The sequence below is a fragment of the Electrona antarctica genome (assembly GCF_951216825.1).
Source record: "Electrona antarctica genome assembly, chromosome: 17".
In the NCBI taxonomy this organism is placed as follows: Eukaryota; Metazoa; Chordata; class Actinopteri; order Myctophiformes; family Myctophidae; genus Electrona; species Electrona antarctica.
The window spans coordinates 35,361,290-35,381,796 of NC_136798.1; the positions used below are offsets into that span (position 1 = coordinate 35,361,290).

Here is a 20,507-nt window from a genome sequence, read left to right on the forward strand (position 1 = left end):
GTCCACTGTGTGCTGCATTGAAATAGCCTCGGCAGTCTGCGGTTGGCTCTGCGTCCAGCAGGAGGCAGTATATGGGTTAAAATCCGGGTAAATTTGTGTAATTCAAGCGCTCCCTATACCTAGTTCAGCTACAGATCACTGTGGAAAGAAATCACACACCTGGGATTGATATATACTGATTTAAGGTGTAGATTATAGTCTCACCGTTTTAGAACTATTTATTTTAATAGCTAATGTTAAAATCTAAAATGACACTTATGCTTCAGTTCACTTCACGTCATTAAATAAATATGATAATGCAAGCCGATTCCTCCTCCTTCCCTTTCTGCCCGTGTGTCTCTCAGTCTCGACTGGCGGAGCTCTCCGTCCTGGGCCCGCGGCTGGAGCAGCTGTCTGCGGAGGTGGGCTCGCAGGAAACCACGGCGTCTCTGAGAGACAACATGGTGGTGGTGTCGGCCCACCACGCCTCCACGCTGCAGACGCTGCAGAGCACAGAGCAAGAGATCGCCCAAGGTACACCGACCGAACGCCGAGTTACAACCTCAATGCCACGTTCAAACTCTTTCCAATGCCGCGCACGATGCGCACAACATTGTTGCGTTCTGTGCCCAGCCCCCTCTGCTCTCGAAACACCATGGGAAAGGTGAGGGGCTCGTTGCTGCTAGAAGCGCTAATATGCTAAGATTTTTCACTTGAGGTCCAAATATCGCCTAATTGCCAATCCAGGCGTGGATGGAGAAAAAGATTCAGAGAAAAAACGCCGCTAAAGATCGTGGTTATAACAGGAGTGAATGGAGGGGAAAGTTTTGCATCGCTCACCATTGGGGAATGAAATCGTCACCTACGGAAACGACAACTGCCTAGGGTTAGTATAATAAAGGGTCGCCTGTAGCCAGAAATTGTAAAAAACTCGTCAAAATCGCCAAGGGCACAAATTGATTGGTAGGCAAGGTCGTCATGGGCATGGAAAGACGGCAGCATTAGCATTGTAGCCGTGTTGATTCCGTCGACAAACTATGACAAAAAAACGACCGTCAACTACCTTGTTTCACTGAGGAAAACTAAGTAAAAATTAAATAAAAACGAAGCTATGATGACTAAAACTACAACAAATGAAAACTAGACTAAAATGTTATGGCGGGACTAGTGGAGAAGAGATCTAAAAGCTCACAACGTGTCGCAATTAAGCTTTGTATATCTGCTATTTTCAGCATGCAACCAAGTGTAAACATCTGCCATGGCATTACGGTGCCATCAAAAATGGGCCCGCCAAAATGCAGTTGACTAGACTAACAGTAAACCATTTCAGATTCAGATTCTTATATTTCAGAACTTTATTCAAAAGACTAAATCCAATTTGTTTTTGTTAGTGAACAAGAAAACCCATTCACCGACACAACCTGACACGCTTAACCCATTCAGGCCTGACGTCGAAATTTAAAAAAAAAAGTTTTCTAAATCATGACAATTTTCGGAAAGATTTGAGGCACATTTTAACGATTTTTCAAAAATAGCAGACCTACAAGTTCATAGCGCGCCACTCGGTGGCGCGCTATGAGCTTGTAGATCTGCTATTTTTCAATAGCTAAATTATAACAATGTTTAAAACACCAAAAGGGGTTCCCGCCCCAAAATGGGTTAATGGTTAATGTGGTTAAACGCTAACGTGACATGGATGCGTTCCAGGTCTCAATGGATTAAGACAGCTCAGTCGTATAAATATAATATATAGACTCCCAAGTTCACAGCTTTCAGGTTTACGGTGAACCTTCAGAGGTAATGGCTGAGATCAGCCGACTGCTCCTACTGCAGCAGCCTTTTAAGAGGAGCCTTGACCAGCCAACAAGTAATGGACGATGCCCTTATATGAGCACACCGAACCTCACGGCCGCGCCAGTGTTTGTGTGTGCAGGTGACGTAGTGTGAGTGGCTGTGTGTGTGTAATGTCTCCGCGCTCACTCCATCTTAATCAAGGACTCGCTTCAGGTCCTGAAAATCTGTCACTGTTTCGGTCCTGGAATCTCTGAACACTTCTCCGTTCCAGTAACGATATAAAAGGAGTTTGGAGAATGCTGTTTGTCTGCAGCAGCTGACCCTAGGTGTGTGTGTGTGTGTGTGTGTGTGTGTGTCCACGTGTGTGTGTGTGTGTGTGTGTGTGTGTGTGTGTGCGCGTGTGCCGGTGTGCTTGTCCATACCTCTTGGGCTTTTATAACTGTGAGGTTTTGGAAGGGAGCCAACGAAAACCATTTTGTTTCTGCTTTAGGAGAGTTTGCCTTTCACTGGGGCCTCTGTCTCCCATTCTCTCTCTCTATCTCGTTCTTTATCTCATTCTCTCTCTCTCTCTCATTCTGTCTCTGTCTCTCTCTCCCTCTCTTCTCGCTTTCTTTTCTCTCTCACTCTTTTCTCGTTTTTTTCTGTCTCTGTCCTCTTTTTTGCGACTGCCCCTTTCTCCCCCTTTGTCTTGCTCTCTCTCTCTCTCTCTCAAACTTAATTCTTTCTGTATATAAACATAGGCAGGTTATGTAATAAACAAATCACCTGGTAATGAAACGCCCGACGGAGACAGACAGACAGATAGAGAGAGAAACTAGAAAAAGTGCCCCTCAGGGCTCAGGTCTCCACCAAGCCAGGTCAGGTTGTGGCCTCCTGGTGGCGCTATAATATGCCAATGTGAAAAGGGTGCCATTTCTTCATACGCCTTTGATGGCAATTGGATGATTTGAGGCATTTTGCATTTTGTTCCAAAAATGTGTTTTGCAAAAATCAACCTGTTGGTGGCGCTATAACAGGCCAAAAGGGTGGGATATATTCCTCAGCCTAGTAAGAAAATGTGAAAGATTTCACGTAAATTGCATGCTGCGTTCATGATTTGAGGCTTTTGTTCAAAACTTGCAAACTTTGAAAGCCAATTATAGCCAATTAGGATGGAATATGAAATATCGGACAGATCCGACTTGAGCACATGACTATAGAGATACTGTGTAACGATTTGTGAGATGTTTGGACAGAATCTGGAGGAGTAATATCAAAAAATGTGTTTTCCAAAAGTCGGCCTCCTGGTGGCGCTATAAAAGGCAGATGCAGAAAATGCAGGTCAAAGGTTTGTCCTTGGCCTCTAGGGAGTGTGCATGCAACGTTTCACGCAGATCGGTGCAGTTTTAGGTAAAAAATGTGAAAAGCTGCCTCATGGTGGCGCTATAACAGGCCGTTCTGGAAAATGTGGGGCAGAGGTTCATCGTTGACATCCAGGGAGTGTGTGTGCAAAGTTTGGCATCGACCGGGTTAACGGTGCCGGAGATTAGCTGGTAACGGACGGACGGACGGAAGGACGGACGGACGGACGGACACACACACACACACACACACACACACACACACACGGACGGAGTGCAAAACATACTCTCTCCCCATGCCTTCGGCCTGGTGGAGACAATAAGTTTAAGTGCTCAGAATTAACAAGGGGAAACAGGGAGGGGGTGGGGGGGGACATTAGACTAGATGTGCTCTGTGAGTGTGCTTGGTCAGTTGTGTTGTGGCTTCATGGTGTATTTAAAAGCGTGTGTATGATTGATGGGCCTGAATGGCTCATGAAAGCTCACCCAGCAGGCTCAGTTTGATGAGGCCCAGACTGTCAACCATCTGGGCTGTGTAGAACATGTAGACGTGCCCATGCACACGCAGGCACGCACGCTAGGGCATTAAGCAACTAGTCGACTAGTTTACTAGTAAATCCACTAGTCGACCTTGTTGGTACTAGTTCACTATTTGATAAGAAAAAAAAAAAACTTTCCCCCGATTTTGTAAGCATCAAGATCAGGTAGATTATAGTTATAGTCACCATGTACACAGTTTTTCAATGTACACATATTTATTTCCAAAAAAAAAAGTTTATTTTTTACATAATAGGTAGTTAAACAACTAGTCGACTAGTAAACTAGGCAACTAGTCAACTAGTAAAAATGACTAGAAGTGAATGCACGCACGCACGCACGCACGCACACACAAGCATTCAATGTATGTGCATTTGCAAAACAAAAGATCCCCCCCCCCCCCCCTGTGGTAGCTTGATGCACGTTAATTTCCATGTAAACATTCTTACTACATGTATCTATTTAGAACAGTGGTTTTCAACCAGTGGTCCTGGAAGGGGTTCCAGGTGGTCCGCAGCTAAATTGACCCATATAGATATTTAACTCTTGAGCGCGTAAAATGAAACCAAATTAGTTTCATTTTACACGTTCAAGAGTTACATCATTGTTAAACATCTGCATTACTTAATTTACAAGAAGTCTACACTATTAGATACTGTAGAAGAATAGTTATTTTGACTGACAAAAGTTTTGGGTCCACTGATTTGGAAGCTTTGTGACACCCGGCCAGTGTTAAAACAGCCTCTCCTCTCCTCTCCTCTCCTCTCCTCTCCTCTCCTCTCCTCTCCTCTCCTCTCCTCTCCTCTCCTCTCCTCTCCTCTCCTCTCCTCTCCCCCTGTGTCTTCAGCCTTGGCCACGCTCCAGGCCGTGGACACCGTGACGCTACCAGATCCAGTGGAGGGCCTGGAGGCCCGGCTGGCCACTCTGAGAGACGGCATAGTGGACAGCCCTACCACAGAGGAGGCCGTGGAGCGGGCACAGGTGAGCACGCATTGTGCAATTACCTGCTATAGCAATTGTGCCAGTGTTCATTTTTTCAGAATATTTTTTATTTAGTCTTAGTCTTTTGAATAACACGTTATTTAGTCTTAGTTCTATTTAGTCTTCTGAAAAACCTTAGTCTCTTAGTCTTAGTCAACAAAATGAACACTGACTTATGCACAATTAATAAGGAATAATTCACCATGAACTAGAAAAAGTGCCCTTCTGGGCACAGGTCTCCACCAGGAGGATAGGAGTGTGTGTGTGATGTTTGGCAAAATGTTTAGGAGCAATATAAACGTGTGTGTGTGTGTGTGTGTGTGTGTGTGTGTGTGTGTGACGCGGCTTGGCCTGTTGTAGCGCCACCATGAGGCTGTTTTGAAAACTGTCGCATTTCTTCCAAAGCCTAGTGGGAATATGCATGCACAGTTTCACCACAATCGGACGCTGCGTTGAGTAGTTGTGGTGATTTGTACATAACTGGTACAAAGCGGGCTACTCCTGAAAAGTTTAGAAGCCAATCGTAGCCAATGAGGGTGGATTATGAGAAATCAAACAAACCCGTCTTGATCACATGAATATGAAGAGCATGTGTACCGATTTGCGTGAAATTTGGATAAAATCTGAAGGAGTAATATTAGAAAATGTCGGCCTCCTGGTGGCGCTATAAAGAGCAGATGTGAAAAATTCCAGGTAAAGGTTTTTCCTTGGCCTCTAGGGAGTTGGCATACAAAGTTATCCACAGATCTGTGCAGTTAGAGGTAAAAACACTTTTCTGCCAGTTATAGCGCCACCATGAGGCTGAGTTGAAAATGTTCATGTGGCATTTCTTCCTCGGCCTAGTGGGAATGTGCGTGCACAATTTCACGGAAATCACATGATGTGTTCATGATTTGCAGCATTTTGTTTGAAACTGAGCACTCCTGCGAACTTTGGAAGCCAATCTTAGCCAATCAGGATGGAGTCTGAGAAATCTGAAAGACACGTTTAGTTGAATGGCTCTAGAGAGACTGTGTACCAATTTGCGTGATGTTTGGACAAAATCTGTAGGTGTACTGTCCAAAAACTTGTTTTGCACAAAGCGGCCTCCTGGTGGCGCTATAACAGGCCGTTCTGGAAATTTTGGGGCAGAGGTTCATCGTTGGCATCCAGGGAGTGTGTGTGCAAAATTTGGCATCGACCGGGTTAACAGTGCCGGAGATTAGCTGTTCACAGACGGAAGGACGGACACACACACGGACACACGGATGGACGGACGGACGGACGGACGGATGGACGGACGGATGGACGGACGGAGTGCAAAACATACTCTCTCCCCATGCCTTCGGCCTGGTGGAGACAATAAAGTACAGGGACATGATGTGTCTGGATTGCTGCCATTTTAAGAGCATAATTGGCAACATTGGTGTGTTCATACTACACAGTACATGCTTGTATTTGAACGAACGTTTTTCGTCATAGTATTAGTTTTCGAAATCAACACTGCTGCAAAGGAAGAATTTAACAAGAGACCAACATTTCTGCCATTGGTAATCTGTTCAGGTCCGTGTGCGCAAGGAGATTAAGTTTAGTACCACTACCTAAACATGTGCTTGTTGTTGTATAAACCAAACAAGGTTTGGTTTATACAGATTCTTTTTTTTTTTAATGTTTTGGAGAGGGAGTGTGGGGGCTGAGCACACTTTAAACGGGCAAACGTTCTGCACTCTCCACGAGCACGGTGACATTTGAGCATCTCACTGCGCCGCTAACATATTTTCTTCACTTTTATTAAAGTACTGACCCCCCCCCACCCCCAGGCCTGGGCCATGGCTCAATGGTCCAGGCACCTTGGCTGGTAATCCAGTCTGGCAGTGTGCCGCGGGTTCGACTCCCGATCCCGACGGCCTTTACTGCATGTCTTCCCCCCATCTCTCTCCCTATGTCCTGTCAGCCTACTGTCTGTCCCTCCATAAAAAAAATAAAGGTGAAAGCCAAAAAAAAAAAAAAAAGTACTGACCCCTGTGGAAATAATGTATCTGCCATTATTACGGCGATAACAAGCTTGTCATCAACGCCGCAAACGGCTGTGCAATAATCCACTTACTGTACAGCGTTTGTACTGTACAGCGTTTGTACTGTACAGCATTTGTACTGTACAGCGTTATTTGTACGAACACAATTGGTCCCCGTTCGGTGGAGGGAAGCCGGGGCCGGGGTGGCATCTGTCAGCAGGGAGTGTTGGGCGGGAGGAGTGGAACAAAGTCTCTGCGTCCTCCCGGTGGGGGCTCCTCCTCACTGGCAGCTAAGTCAGTAGGATGCAACAGCAGTGACGACACAGAAATGTGTGCGGGTGGGGGTTAATTGGCATAACGACTCAATTGGGGGGGGAGAAGGGGGTATAGCATCTAATACAAGTCCTTCTCAGCTCTCAGTAAGCTTGGCTCTAGAACTCCACTTGTGCTCACTCGCTCAGGTGGTATTTTATTTTTCCTGAGTACTCCTGGACATCCTTACTCCCTAGAGCTGTTAGGGGTGGTACATTTTTTTAGCAAAAGGCCGATGCACACCTCAGAAGGCTAGTGACAGGTGCGTAGGGCAAAAGAGCATACATTAAAAAGGGTAAAAAGGTCCCGCACGCTGTCAGACACTTGCCAAAATGTTGCTCTTTCTTTCAACATTTTGGCAAGTGTCTGACAGAGTGCGGGACCTTTTCTTTGTTTTTCAAAGATACCCTTTTTAATGTATTTTAGGGGTGGTACACTGCCTGGTAGTAAACAATGCAACAGTAGCTAGCTAAATCTGGAGGGTGTGCCTCCTGGAGGAAGCCAGTGCAATTGTGGTTGTGGAGTTTGGAGACAAGTGCACCAACCTCAAAATTCCTCGTACATACATACATACAGTGTGTCATCAAGGACAGCTAGAGGCAATCATTCACTGTATTTGAGGGAACGAGTGTGTTCAGACCTCCTCTGAAACAATGTTTTCAACTATTGTACACAAACAATAATTTGCCTGTTAAGGCCATTTGCCCCACTGGAGAATAACTCCCGTTAAAACGCGACGCATAAACATTGACATCCACTGTTGTCACCCCTATTTCCTTGTATGTACAGTTGGGTGCCACCGATATTGTCCCTTATCATTTGACCCATTTAGGCCTGACCTCAAAATTAAAAAAAATCCTTCTAAATCCTCCAGTTTTCTGAAATAAATATTTTCACGATTTTTCAAAAATAGCAGACCTACTGTACAAGCTCGAGTGGCGCGCTATGAGCTTGTAGATCTGCTATTTTTCAATAGCTAAATTATAACATAATGTTTAAAACACCAAAAGGGGTTCCCGCCCAAAATGGGTTAACTGTCCTTTTGCGCAGATCACGCAAACCTCAGCAAAAAGAAAAGGACAATATCGATGGCCTCCGACTGTATGTAGCAGTTCATATTGCAGTGATAGTCAGTCAGCGGAGGAATCTCAATATAGTGTTTGTTGCTGTCTTAAGTCGCGCTGTGTTGTATTCTGGTATTTCATCTTGACAACTGTGAATGACGGCACAGTTGTCTGTGGACCTCTGGGGTGTTGGCCTGCTGCGCCAGACCAAAAAAAAAGAAAAAGCTTCCATTGTTACCAGTGCAGTCTGATAGTGTGCCATCCCATGTGGCTTCTTTTTTCTTTCTTTTTTTACTGCAGCACACAATGAATCCCATTCTGAGACACTCACTTCCTTTTCCACTGTCTGTTAAGACCACAGAATAGAAGAATAGCTGTGTGTGTGTGTGTGTGTGTGTGTGTGTGTGTGTGTGTCGTTTTGTGCGCACGCCTCCTCCTGTTCCAATGGAATGTGGGCCAGTCCGAGGCCTTGTTATCGTGGCAGATAGACCATGGTGCCGGGGCCCGGGGGTGGTGGGTGAGGAGGGGTGCTTGGCACATTCTGGGCACCGTGCCCACAGCAGGCCTATGGCTCAGAGGTCCTAACAGCAGTGTGGAAGCAGTCAACCCAGGAGATCAGTCGGACCGTGAATTGTCGTATGATGACGCTGTCGCGTGCTGAAACCAACGCATCTACTGGCATCGCAGTGCGTCACGGTATGACGCAACGCGAGATTGTAGATTTGGCTATTTTTGTCGTGCCGCGCCGCTGTCGTATGACGGAATAGAAATGATCAGACGGCCACAACACCCCACTCTGTGACAGCAGCTGCTGCTCAGACCAGACAGATTCTGAATCCCATTACTGTAGTTTATCTTTCTCTCTCCCCTCCTTTGTTCCTTACAAGCCTCCTGTGTGATTTTTGTGTTTGCAATGTGGCTTTCTTTGGTAAACATTTTGACCGGATTTGACTGCGGGGCTGCCATTGGATTATTTTTAAATTTTCGCAGGGAATCATAGCTTCAAATTGACATATTGGTTGTTCAGTTTGACCCACCAGTTTTGGAGATATGACTTATAGAGTAATGTCTTGCAGAGAAACAGCGAGTTGAGAAAACAGGCTTGAAAGGTTCACTTCTGTGGTCTCTAGCATTACACCTAGCTACATGTTTAAGCATTTATTTTATTTACATGTCGATTTCAGCTCCGACACTTATTTCAGACATGCTCTAGTATCTGAAGAGCTATTAACTCATTTTGGATAAAAAATAAAAATGTTTTTCTCCTCTGGTGAAAAGCTGGAGTTTGCGCGATGGCAGGCTCTCAGTCAAATCTGGTCACATTTGTACATTCAGTCTGTTGTAGACGCAGACCATTATTTATTTACGGACAACAAGAGTTCTATTAAGTTCATTTCTAATTTCCTTTGTAGGCATCACCGTTGGAAAAATATATAAGGCGATGAACTTAAAAGAAGGTTCAAGGTAGCTCTGTTCAGTTCAAGTAAAAACACGTAGGTGACCAGCGTGTTTTGGCCTGAGGCCTTCATCAGGGTCCACCAGTAATGCCAGTGACACACGTCATTAAAAATGTTGTGGCATACATTTGTAAACCATTTAATAGTAGGAAGGAACCAATTAAGCCTAATTTATGTTTTGGTAGCAGAAAGTTGTACCATATTTTGTAGAATGTTAGTTGAAAAATAAATAATTGTCTCTCTCCTGTCAGGGCTTGTGTCTGGAGATAGAGCAGACACAACAGGCTTCTGACCCAGCGGAACTACAAAGATGGAGTCAGCTCTCCTCCAAGGCGCGTGACCAGCTTGGTACGCTGCAGTGCATACTGGGTAGTCTGAAGGACAACCAGGTAGAGTGACCAATACTCAACAGCGATAATATCTTAAGACAGTGGCTCTCAACCTTTTCAGGCCGCGACCCCCCCCAAAATAATTATATTTGAACTGGGGACCCCCCCAAAATAATTATATTTGAACTGGGGACCCCCCCAAAATAATTATATTTGAACTGGGGACCCCCCCAAAATAATCATATTTCAACTGGGGACCCCGCAAAATAATCATATTTGAACTGGGGACCACCCAAAATAATCATATTTGAACTGGGGACCACCCAAAATAATCATATTTGAACTGGGGACCACCCAAAATAATTATATTTGAACCCACCACGATAAATACTTGGAATGTAAAAGTTGAGGCATTACATCTTTTTTTTACCTCTTTCTTATATTATCTGACAATTTGGCCAATGTTTGACCAGTTTTTATTCTACAGTTTGTTGATTACTTTTGATGCAGTAATGGTCTTTTTCTTTTCTTTCTTTTTGAGGAATTAAAAAGATCTTAATAGTCCTTTAAATGTAAACAAAGGTTGAGGACCTCTGACTTAAGTGTTACGCACTCTAAGCAGCTAAGAACACTCTCTCTCTTTTAACACTCATAATAACTTTTGGATGTGTGCCGCTTTTAAAATGTTAGTGTTGATTTCTTGAACGTTGCCAGGTGAAAATGGTGGAGGTGGAACGTTGGCTGGACGCGGTGCAGGAACTGATGTCACGGGATGCAACGGGACAAGGCGACGAGAGGTTAAAGGAGGAGCTTAACCAGTGTCAGGTCAGAGAGGTCTTTGAGAATTCTCCGTTATTTTTAAACCCCTTTCCTTTCCTTTTCCCCGAAAATCAGGAAGCGAAATCCACCATTACTAAGGGGCTGTTGCTAGAAATTGAATAATAGCGAGATAATTCCCAAATTAATAATAACTAGTAAAAGGCACTCCTGTCTTTCAATAAAAAATAAAAACGTAAAAATAAGTGCTTGGCAATGAATGAGTTTAAAGTTGTTCATGATGCACGCAACCATTTAAAATGGAATGGTCATCACTGGATTCGGTTCACTTCCAGTTCGATCGATTCAAAATGGGAACTACCATTTATTATTTTGTCATGGACCATTTTCAATTCTGTTGCTATTAGGACAAAATTATGAATGATTTTTACAAAAACTGTCAAATTCAAACAAGCTCACCTCACTCATGTTAACCCATTTTGGGCGGGAACCCCTTTTGGTGTTAACATTATGTTATGCTTTAGCTATTGAAAAATAGCAGATCTACAAGCTCATAGCGCGCCACCGAGTGGCGCGCTATGAGCTTGTAGGTCTGCTATTTTTGAAAAATCGAAGAACGACTGACATAGAAACATAGCTTTTTCAGAAAACTGTCAGGATGTAGAAGACATTTTTAGATTTTGATCTCGGGTCAAAATGGGTTAATGAGCCATTGTGTCACAGGTACAGTAGATGGACTGACTTCAGTTGTTCTGCTCTGCTGCGTCTTGCTTTCCATCAGGAGTATGTGACTGAGATGGAGCCAGTGGAGAGTTCATTGAAGCAGATGAGAGAGAACGTGAGTGCGGTGCAGGGCGCTGCAGTGCCAGGCCTGGCCGAGTGGGGGCAGGATAAACTGGATGAGTGCCAGGCCAGGTGGGACACCCTCAGCAAAGAGGTGAGGATGGTGGGTTTACTAGGTGTGTTTACTTCAACACTTTAACGGTGACGTGAATACCTAACAAGGCCGAGTTAACACTGTCACCAGCTTCACAGTACACAGACAAACATTAGTCAATGGATAAGCATTTATGCATGAATTAATTTGGTGATTTTACATTTCCCATAATGCTTTGCAACAGCAGTTTCCGTATCCGAATCCATTTACATTGAAATGTGTGTTTCTTTTTTTTTGGGGGGGGGGGGGGGGGGGGTGAGGGAGCGGCTTTTTGCCTTTTATTGTTAGATCACACTAGGTAGACATGAAATGTGAGCGAGATGGGGAGGGGCCTTGTGGGTGGGGGTGGGGTGTTTGTGGAGGTGGTGGGGAAGACACGCAGCAAAGTTCGTCGGGATCTGGACTCGAACCCGCGACACGCTGTTTTTCTTTTTTAAGGAAGAAGACTAACTAAAAACTAAGGGAAATAGTAGGTTAAAATATTTGTTTAAGTAAAATAATCACTTTTTTAATGAAAGAAGAATTCATAGCTACGATGTACAAACATATTTATTTTAAAGAGCGATCCACAAATGCATGCAATGTCATCCAAGTCAGACATTTCAAATCAAATCACTGCTAACGTGCGCGCGCGTCTCCCTGCAGCTGCTGAGGCACCAGGAGCGCGTGGCTGAGAGTCGGGAGAGGCAGGTGAACCTGAAGAAGGACCTGGCGGAGATGCAGGAGTGGATGGCCCAGGTGGACGAGGAGTTCCTCATGAGGGACTTTGAGTACAAGAGTCCCGAGGAGCTGGAGGGAGCGCTGGAAGAGATGAAGGTTCAAACGTGCATTTTAACTATTCAATTCTTTCTTTTTCAGTGGGAGTGGTGCTGCTGGGTTGTTATTTAGACCTGAGAGTTTTCAGAAAAACCTATGTTTCTATGTCAGTGGTTCTCAAACTATTTCATTACAAGGACCTGGACATTTTTATGTAATTGGCTGCTGACCCCCATCTCAAAATGTGTTGTTCCAGGGACCTCCCAGAAGCAAAGATTTGAGTTACAAACGTTCGCTGTGAAATAATATATATATTCAAAGACTTGCTCACATTTTCACGATTTTTCAAAAATAGCAGATCTAATTTCTTGTTGTATCTGTCGCTTAGTAATCTCTCAAGAACAGATTCTGTGCTGCGCTAGGGTGCTGTTTTTTTCTTTTTTTTGCAGATGGGTTCCCAGATTGGTCGCTTAGCGACCTGGTGCCATGTAGACTTTGGGGCAGACCTTAACCCATTTTGGACTGACATCAAAATTAAAAAAATCATGACGGGTTTTCTGAAATACCTATGTTTCTATGTCAGTGGTGCTCAATATTTCATGTCAAGAACCCTAAAAATGATATGTATTTGAAAATATGTTGTTCCAGGGACCCCCCAGAAGTAAAGACGTCCGCTGGGAAAGAATATATATTCAAAGATTTGCGCCACATTTTCACGATTCTTCAAAAATAGCAGACGGTACCTACAAGCTCGTAGCGCGGCACTCGGTGCCACGCTATGAGCTTGTAGATCTGCTATTTTTCAATAGCTAAAGCATAACATAATGCTAAGACCAAAAGGGGTTCCCGCCCAAAATGGGTTAAATAAGACCTTACATAAACCACTATAAGGACCACTTGACGTCCTCTTGATCTACATCATTAGCGCTTAACCGTTGGATTAGATTTCATCATGTAGATGTACATCAATGACGGTGAGCAGTTGAGACGAATAACCATCTAGTCCATACTAATTATCCATAATGTATGAATCATGCATAAGGGTTCAGGACAGATAAGCGTTTTCTTGGAGGGGTCAGAATACATTATGGACTTGATGGTTATTCGTCTCAACTGCTCCAAATATAAATGCACCACGTCTCCGTGTGTGTATGTTAGGGCTTCTACTTCTAGTGATTTTTACTAGTTAACTAGGCCCTACCTATTATGTAAAACAAGTTTTTATTTTTGTTTTAATAAGATTTGCACATTTATAAACTGTGTACATTGGTGACTATACATGTAATCTAGCTGATCTTGAGGCCTACAAAAAAACAACTAGTGTACGTACGTCTGTTATCCACATAACTCAAGAAGCGTTCGCCCCACAGACTTGAAATTTGACACACGCGTTCCACACCACCACAGGGAGTGCAGTGCCCTTGTCCAGAACCAGCAAAAAAGCCTCTGCCCGGGCTCTGGACATCTCCATATATGGAGCTGGCCTGTTCTGACATCACAATAATGTTCTGACATCTGCATATACTCCATATTTGGGCATGCCTGACAAATAACTCCATATATGGGCATGAAAGGAACACACGTAATAACTGGGTGGGGCGTGCAACTTGCATCGTTCCAAGTAGGCCAGTGCCCAACGGGCACCGCTCTAGTTGTGTTAACCCATTTTGGGCGGGAACCCTTTTTGGTGTTTTAAATTAGGTTATAATTTAGCTATTGAAAATTAGCAGATCTACAAGCTATGAACTTGTAGATCTGCTATTTTTGAAAAATCGTGAAAATGTGCCTCAAATCTTTGAATATATATTATTACAGAGTGAACATTTTAACTCAAATCTTTGCTTCTGGGGAGGTCCCTGGAACAACATATTTTCAGATGGGGGGGGTGGAGGCACATTACTTTTTGGGGTCCTTGACATGAACTATTGAGCACCACTGATACAGAAACATAAGGTTTTTCAGAAAACTGTCAGGATTTTGAAGACATTTTTTAAATTTCGAGTCAGGCCTAAAGGTGTTAATTACAAATGTATAAATGAACGGAACATGCCGCTAACGATCAGTGTCCCTCTCTCGCCCATCGCCTTCACGTCTCTCAGAGGGCTAAAGAGGATGTGCTGCAGAAGGAGGTCCGCGTCAAGATCCTCAAGGACAACATCAACACGTTGGTGTCCAGAACGTCGCCCCCCGGTGGTGGCGGGAGTGGACAGGAGCTGACCTCGGAGCTCGGGGGAGTGCTGGCCAACTACCACAAGTTGTGTGACCGCTTCAAGAGCAAGTGTCACACTCTGGAGGTAACCCGTTTGTGCTAGAGCAGTGGTTTTCAACTCTAAAGAATATTTTGTTATCGTTGAATAAGATTTTGTCTACAATTCCATGCTTTATTGGTACCATTAGGAGAGATAACAGGCAGACGATCAAAATACGAATTATTTTACATGCTCTAATTGTGATAGATGTAACTCTTGAGAGTGTAAAATGAAACCAAATGGAGTGAAACTAGAGTAGGCCTTCACCGCAGGGCTCTAACAGCAGGGTGTTAGGGAGTGAGTGAGAGTGGCCGCACGCTTTCTTTTTTTTTTTTTTTTCTCGTTGCATTTTTCATGATCTATAGCATCACATGAACATGGACTTCATGCAAACAGGCAGGGACATCTTCCTGCCACAGAAGAAAGCCCAGTGAGTAGAGTCCCTGGTAGAAGGTCATGGTTTAACCCATTTTGACCTGGGAACGATTCTATAAATGTCTTCTAAATCCTGACAGTTTTCTGAAAAAGCTATGTTTCTATGTCAGTGGTTCTTCGATTTTTCAAAAATAGCAGCCTACAAGCTCATAGCGCGCCACTCGGTGGCGCGCTATGAGCTTGTAGGTCTGCTATTTTTCAATAGCTAAAGCACAACATAATGCTAACACCAAAAAGGGGTTCCCGCCCAAAATGGGTTAAGGGCTGACACTTTGCAGCGAGCCCCTGGCACTGGCACGAGGTTGAAATGTCAGCCGCATCAGGGACTGTATGCTTAGCCTCACGCATGTGTTGATTCTGTCCGTTCACCCTGACAGTGTTGTTATGATACTTGCACACAATATGATGAGGGATTCTTCACTGTTGCGAAATAAAAAAAGACGGCCCCTCCTGCTGTTATTTACTGTGCACTTTAAAACTCTCCCTTGGGGCACATGTTGTTGTATAGTGGCATAAATTATGATTGTGTGTGTGTGTGGGGGGGTGTAGGAGGTGTGGTCTTGCTGGATGGAACTGCTGCAGTACTTGGACATGGAGCAGAATTGGTTAGGCACTCTGGAGGAGAAGGTCCTCGCCACCGAGAACCTACCAGAGAGCACGGACGCTGTCACTGAAGCTCTGGAGGTGCATGCACGCACACACACACACACACACACGCACACACTTTTTTCCTACTTTTTATTCACCCTCATGCTCTCACACGTTTCTTCTCATCTTTCTCTGGTCCCTTCCTTCCTTCCTTCCTTCCTTGCTTCCTTCCTTCCTTCCTTCCTTCCTTCCTTCCTTGCTTCCTTCCTTCCTCCCTCCCTCCCTCCCTTCCTCCCCTCTGTGTGCTTCTATATCTGTAGAGAGCCTGCAGTGTGGGTGTCAGAATCGCTCTCGATCACTGTGACACTACTTTAAGGTCACGCGATGATATGATGCAGGAAACTGAAGACCCCCTTCTATTGTTGCCTTTATCCATTCCTCTCTCTCTCTCTCTCTCTCTCTCTCTCTCTCTCTCTCTCTCACCACCTCTTCCCCACCTTCCTATCCCCCCCCTCTCCCCCTCCCTCTCTCTCTGTCCCTATGTGTCCTAATCAGAGTGACCACTCCAGGCTGTGTCTCTGTCTGGAAACAGACATTTATATGATGCCACGTAAACAATGTCTATTGCTGTCACTCTCGGGGCGTGTTTCTCATTTCCTGTCTCTGTCAGCGCTCGGTGTCTTTTGATTTGCTATCTATTGTAACGCTGGTTATCGGTGCGCGTAGTCTTTCTCTGGTCTTTCCACACACACACACACACACACACACACACACACACACACACACACACACACACACATGCTTCTATATGCAGTCACTCCCACACGTGATCACTCGTTCATTCAACATACTCATTCATTCAGTTCACCTGTCGTTCACTTGTTAATGTCTTTCTGCTGTTCTTTCTTGCGGGTCCTGTCCAGAGCGTTCCTCACTATCTTTGTCCTGTATACTTCACTCCGTCCGTGCAGGCATGGTGCTGGACTTAACATTTTTGAAGGGTGCTTTTGTTCATGGTATGTTTTTTTTTTTGTTTGTTCCTTTGTTTTTGTAAGAAAGAGGAACACCTTTTTCACCTCCTATTTTAGAATTTCATTTTGACTTCTCCATATCCTTTCCCAGTCAATGTGACGTTCTGCCACTCTCGGACGGCATCATGTGGAACTATTTCATCCTCGTCCTCCTGCTCGGAGCTCCTTCATCCGTCCACCTCTTACTGTTTTTTAATCCAACAACAAAGGCGTGTTTCTGTAGAATTCCATTTCCCCATTTCTCTGTTTTTGGTCGTTTTTTTTTTTCAATTTAGTTTTCCTCTATTCTTTTGTCATCGTCATCATGTAGAGTCCTCCACTCACTGTCGTCGTCTCTCTTTCTCTCTCTCTCTCCCCCCCCCCCCCCCCTCTCTCTCTCTCCCTTTCTCTTTCTCCCTCTCTCTCTCCCTCTCGCTCTCTCCCATCCCTGCTTTCAACGTCCAGTCGTTGGAGAGCGTGCTGCGTCATCCGGGGGACAACCGGACCCAGATCAGAGAACTGGGTCAGACGCTGATAGACGGAGGTATTTTGGATGAACTCATTAGTGAAAAACTAGAGGCCTTCAATTCACGCTACGACCAGCTCAGCAACCAGGTCAGCACCCTCTCTCTCTCTTAGTGCGTGCGCATGTGCACGTGCGTGCGTGCATGCGTGTTTTCCCCCTTCTTTCTTTCTTGTTTTTGTTGTTGTTGTCCTCTCTTTAAATATTCACACTTTTATATATACAAACTTCCAGTGTGTATTGGAGCAGGGGTTCTCAATGTTTTTGGCTGGGGACCCCCGGAAATGCTTTGGTCATTTCTCACACCCCCCCCGCCCTGCCCCCCAAATTGGGATCGGGACACAAATACTGGATTACCAGCCAAGGTACCTGGACCGCTAAGCCGGCCCAGGCCAAACTCTTAATTTCCATTTTCTAGCCATTCAAAAAATATTTTTTTCATACTCTGGGGACCCCCCTAAATAATTTGGCAACATCTCCGAGGGGTCGTGACACCCAGGTTGAGAACTCCTGTACTAGAGTACATCTTTTACATTTTCTACATAAATAATATTCATGCATATTTTATTTTATTTCATTTTTGATATCTGCAGTGCAAGGATAGTACACAATTTCAGAATTGAATTCTGTATGTACTTCATCTAAAATGGATTTGAAAACATTTCCCTTGATAACAAGTAAGGGCAAAAGATTCAGGCTTACCGGTAACTGGACATTATTGAATGCAACGGACATAAAGCCCATCTCCCCCCCCCCCCAGGCTGTGAGCAGGCAGATCAGCTTGGAGCAGCAGCTGCAGAGCCTCCGAGAGAACGAGCAGGCTCTCCAGACTCTGCAGGAAGCTCTGAGCCAGCTGGACCACACGCTCACGTCCTACCTCACCGACCGCGTCGACGCCTTCCAGCTCCCGCAGCAGGCACAGGTAGTGGAACTCATAGATATATATATATATATATTAAAAATAAATGGATGCCTCATTGGCCGCTGAAGTTCATTGGAGCGACATGTCTCCATTGAAGGCAGGAAGTCAAGCGGAAGTGCTGAAGGCACGCTGCGTCGCTGCCCGAGTGACGTCACTCATGCGACTCCTCCATGTCTCTCGCTGCCACTCAAGTGACTACTGGCCAATCAGAGCGTGTCTTTTCCGGGACTTATCAATTCAATCCGTCCCCTTCCGCTATGCGCGCAAGCTTCCGCTATGCTGCGCAAGTAATCTCGGGACATTTTTGCCTTCAACAGAACAGAGACACACGCCCCATAGCCGGAAGAGAACAGAGACACACGCCCCATAGCCGGAAGAGAACTGAGACACACGCCCCATAGCCGGAAGAGAACTGAGACACACGCCCCATAGCCGGAAGAGAACAGAGACACACGCCCCATAGCCGGAAGAGAACAGAGACACACGCCCCATAGCCGGAAGAGAACAGAGACACACGCCCCATAGCCGGAAGAGGCGTCTAGACACCTTTTTATGTCTATCCACTTTGTCCAGGAAATCTTTTTTCTGAGGAATTGAAAATGGAGGACCCCGATGGAAATAAGCCCAGTGTTTTCTTGTTTTTCAAAAATGATGATGACAAGGTCTTCACAGACCTTGTCGTCATCATTTTTCGACCACGGTCGAGATCATGGATTTCACAATGCCACGCCAGACTTTCCGGTCCTTCATTGCCATCCCCAGTTCCTGCTTACTGATGCATGTGTCCCTAGCGATGACAACAGTGTGCTTATTCTACTGTTTTATTAAACGGTTCGTTTTTCAATCAATTCAGTCAAAGGAGGAGTTCTACAAGTGGAAGTTTTCATTCCTTTCACGAAGAATCCAAAGACTAAGAATATACTTGATGAATTGAAGTAAATTGAGGCCACGATTAGCAACAGCAAAACTATGTAAGAAAACAACTGTTGTTAAAAAATAGGTTGCCGGTAAGGGTCAAGAATACAAATAAACACTGAGGCCACTCTGATACGGCCCTAGACAGCTGTACTGGATCTCTGAATGATTGAACCTCACTCTGATACGGCCTTAGACAGCTGCACTGGATCTCTGAATGATTTAACCTCTGATACGGCCCTAGACAGCTGCACTGGATCTCTGAATGATTGAACCACTCTGATACGGCCCTAGACAGCTGTACTGGATCTCTGAATGATTGAACCTCTGATACGGCCCTAGACAGCTGTACTGGATCTCTGAATGATTGAACCTCTGATACGGCCCTAGACAGCTGTACTGGATCTCTGAATGATTGAACCTCTGATACGGCCCTAGACAGCTGTACTGGATCTCTGAATGATTGAACCTCTGATACGGCCCTAGACAGCTGTACTGGATCTCTGAATGATTGAACCTCTGATACGGCCCTAGACAGCTGTACTGGATCTCTGAATGATTGAACCTCAAAATATACATTGTATACAATATATGAATGACTACATCTGTTGCTATACAATATACATCTTGCCAATGACTACAGCAGTAGTCATTACAGTCTATCAGCAGTCTTTCAGCAGTATACGGGTGGATTAATAGTATGAACACTGTATGTATGAATGCATGTACAGTACATAGATATGGCCAGTTTGGCCACTTTCACTTCTCTACGAGCCACATTGTCAGGTCGAATAGACCGAATGTACTGGTCATAGTCAAAACTCATCAGCATCTGCCCGTTGGCTTGTGTTAACTTCCATAATTTGAGGCACACTCGCAATGCACGCACATTGAGGCCGTCGGTGGCTCAGGGGTAGAGTGGAACCCGGGCTCCCCCAGAGAGTTAGTGTCGAAGTGTCCTTGAGCAAGACTGAACCCCTAATTGCTCCTGATTTGCTGGTTGGTGCCTTTTATGGTTTCCGCCGCCATCGGTGTATGAATGTGCGTGTGGATGAAGTGCCTTGGATAAAGGCGCTATATAAATGTACCATTTACCATTTTACGCACCCACTCCTACACAGCCACGGTCCACGGAGAGGAACTTACTGTTGGTACTACACACAGTGGGATTGGGTGTTACGGCCCACTGGGTCTAGGGGTCTAGGGGTACGCGACGCATAGCCCAAAAAAAAATATATATATATATATATATATATATATATTTTCTTTTAACTTTTTTTAACATTTAACATTATCTACGTGGTCATTTCTGCCAAGTTGCGCAATAAACGTATTTTTTGTGTTGTTCATTGTGTTTCTCCCATGTTTGCTTTGGGCCAATAGCTGACATGATTACTAAAACTACAACATCAGTCAACCTGTCGTGACCCCAAACAGTAACCGCAGGACGCATGCTGCAGAAACAACAAAAAAGACGCATCAGATGAGCGGGTACCTGGAAAAATGTCTACCCCAAAAGGGGTACCTGGTCCAAAAAAGTTTGGGAACCCCTGGTCTAGGGAGTTTATGGGACGCAACAAAATCAAGATGTTTAAGGCCAAAACATTT

At 44.8% G+C, this 20,507-nt stretch overlaps 1 protein-coding gene across 2 annotated transcripts in view; it reads left to right on the forward strand.

Annotated features, from left to right (window-relative positions):
• The window catches only part of utrn (utrophin), a 344,298-nt gene that overhangs the window by 73,163 nt on the left and 250,628 nt on the right, over nt 1-20,507 (forward strand). For both annotated transcript variants that reach the window (XM_079527087.1, XM_079527086.1), the window contains exons 22-31: nt 345-513; nt 4,498-4,631; nt 9,710-9,847; nt 10,502-10,612; nt 11,346-11,501; nt 12,147-12,317; nt 14,357-14,551; nt 15,491-15,625; nt 17,005-17,154; nt 17,823-17,984. In XM_079527087.1, coding sequence (XP_079383213.1) covers nt 345-513; nt 4,498-4,631; nt 9,710-9,847; nt 10,502-10,612; nt 11,346-11,501; nt 12,147-12,317; nt 14,357-14,551; nt 15,491-15,625; nt 17,005-17,154; nt 17,823-17,984 — 1,521 coding nt within the window. The remainder of the gene's footprint in view (nt 1-344; nt 514-4,497; nt 4,632-9,709; nt 9,848-10,501; nt 10,613-11,345; nt 11,502-12,146; nt 12,318-14,356; nt 14,552-15,490; nt 15,626-17,004; nt 17,155-17,822; nt 17,985-20,507) is intronic.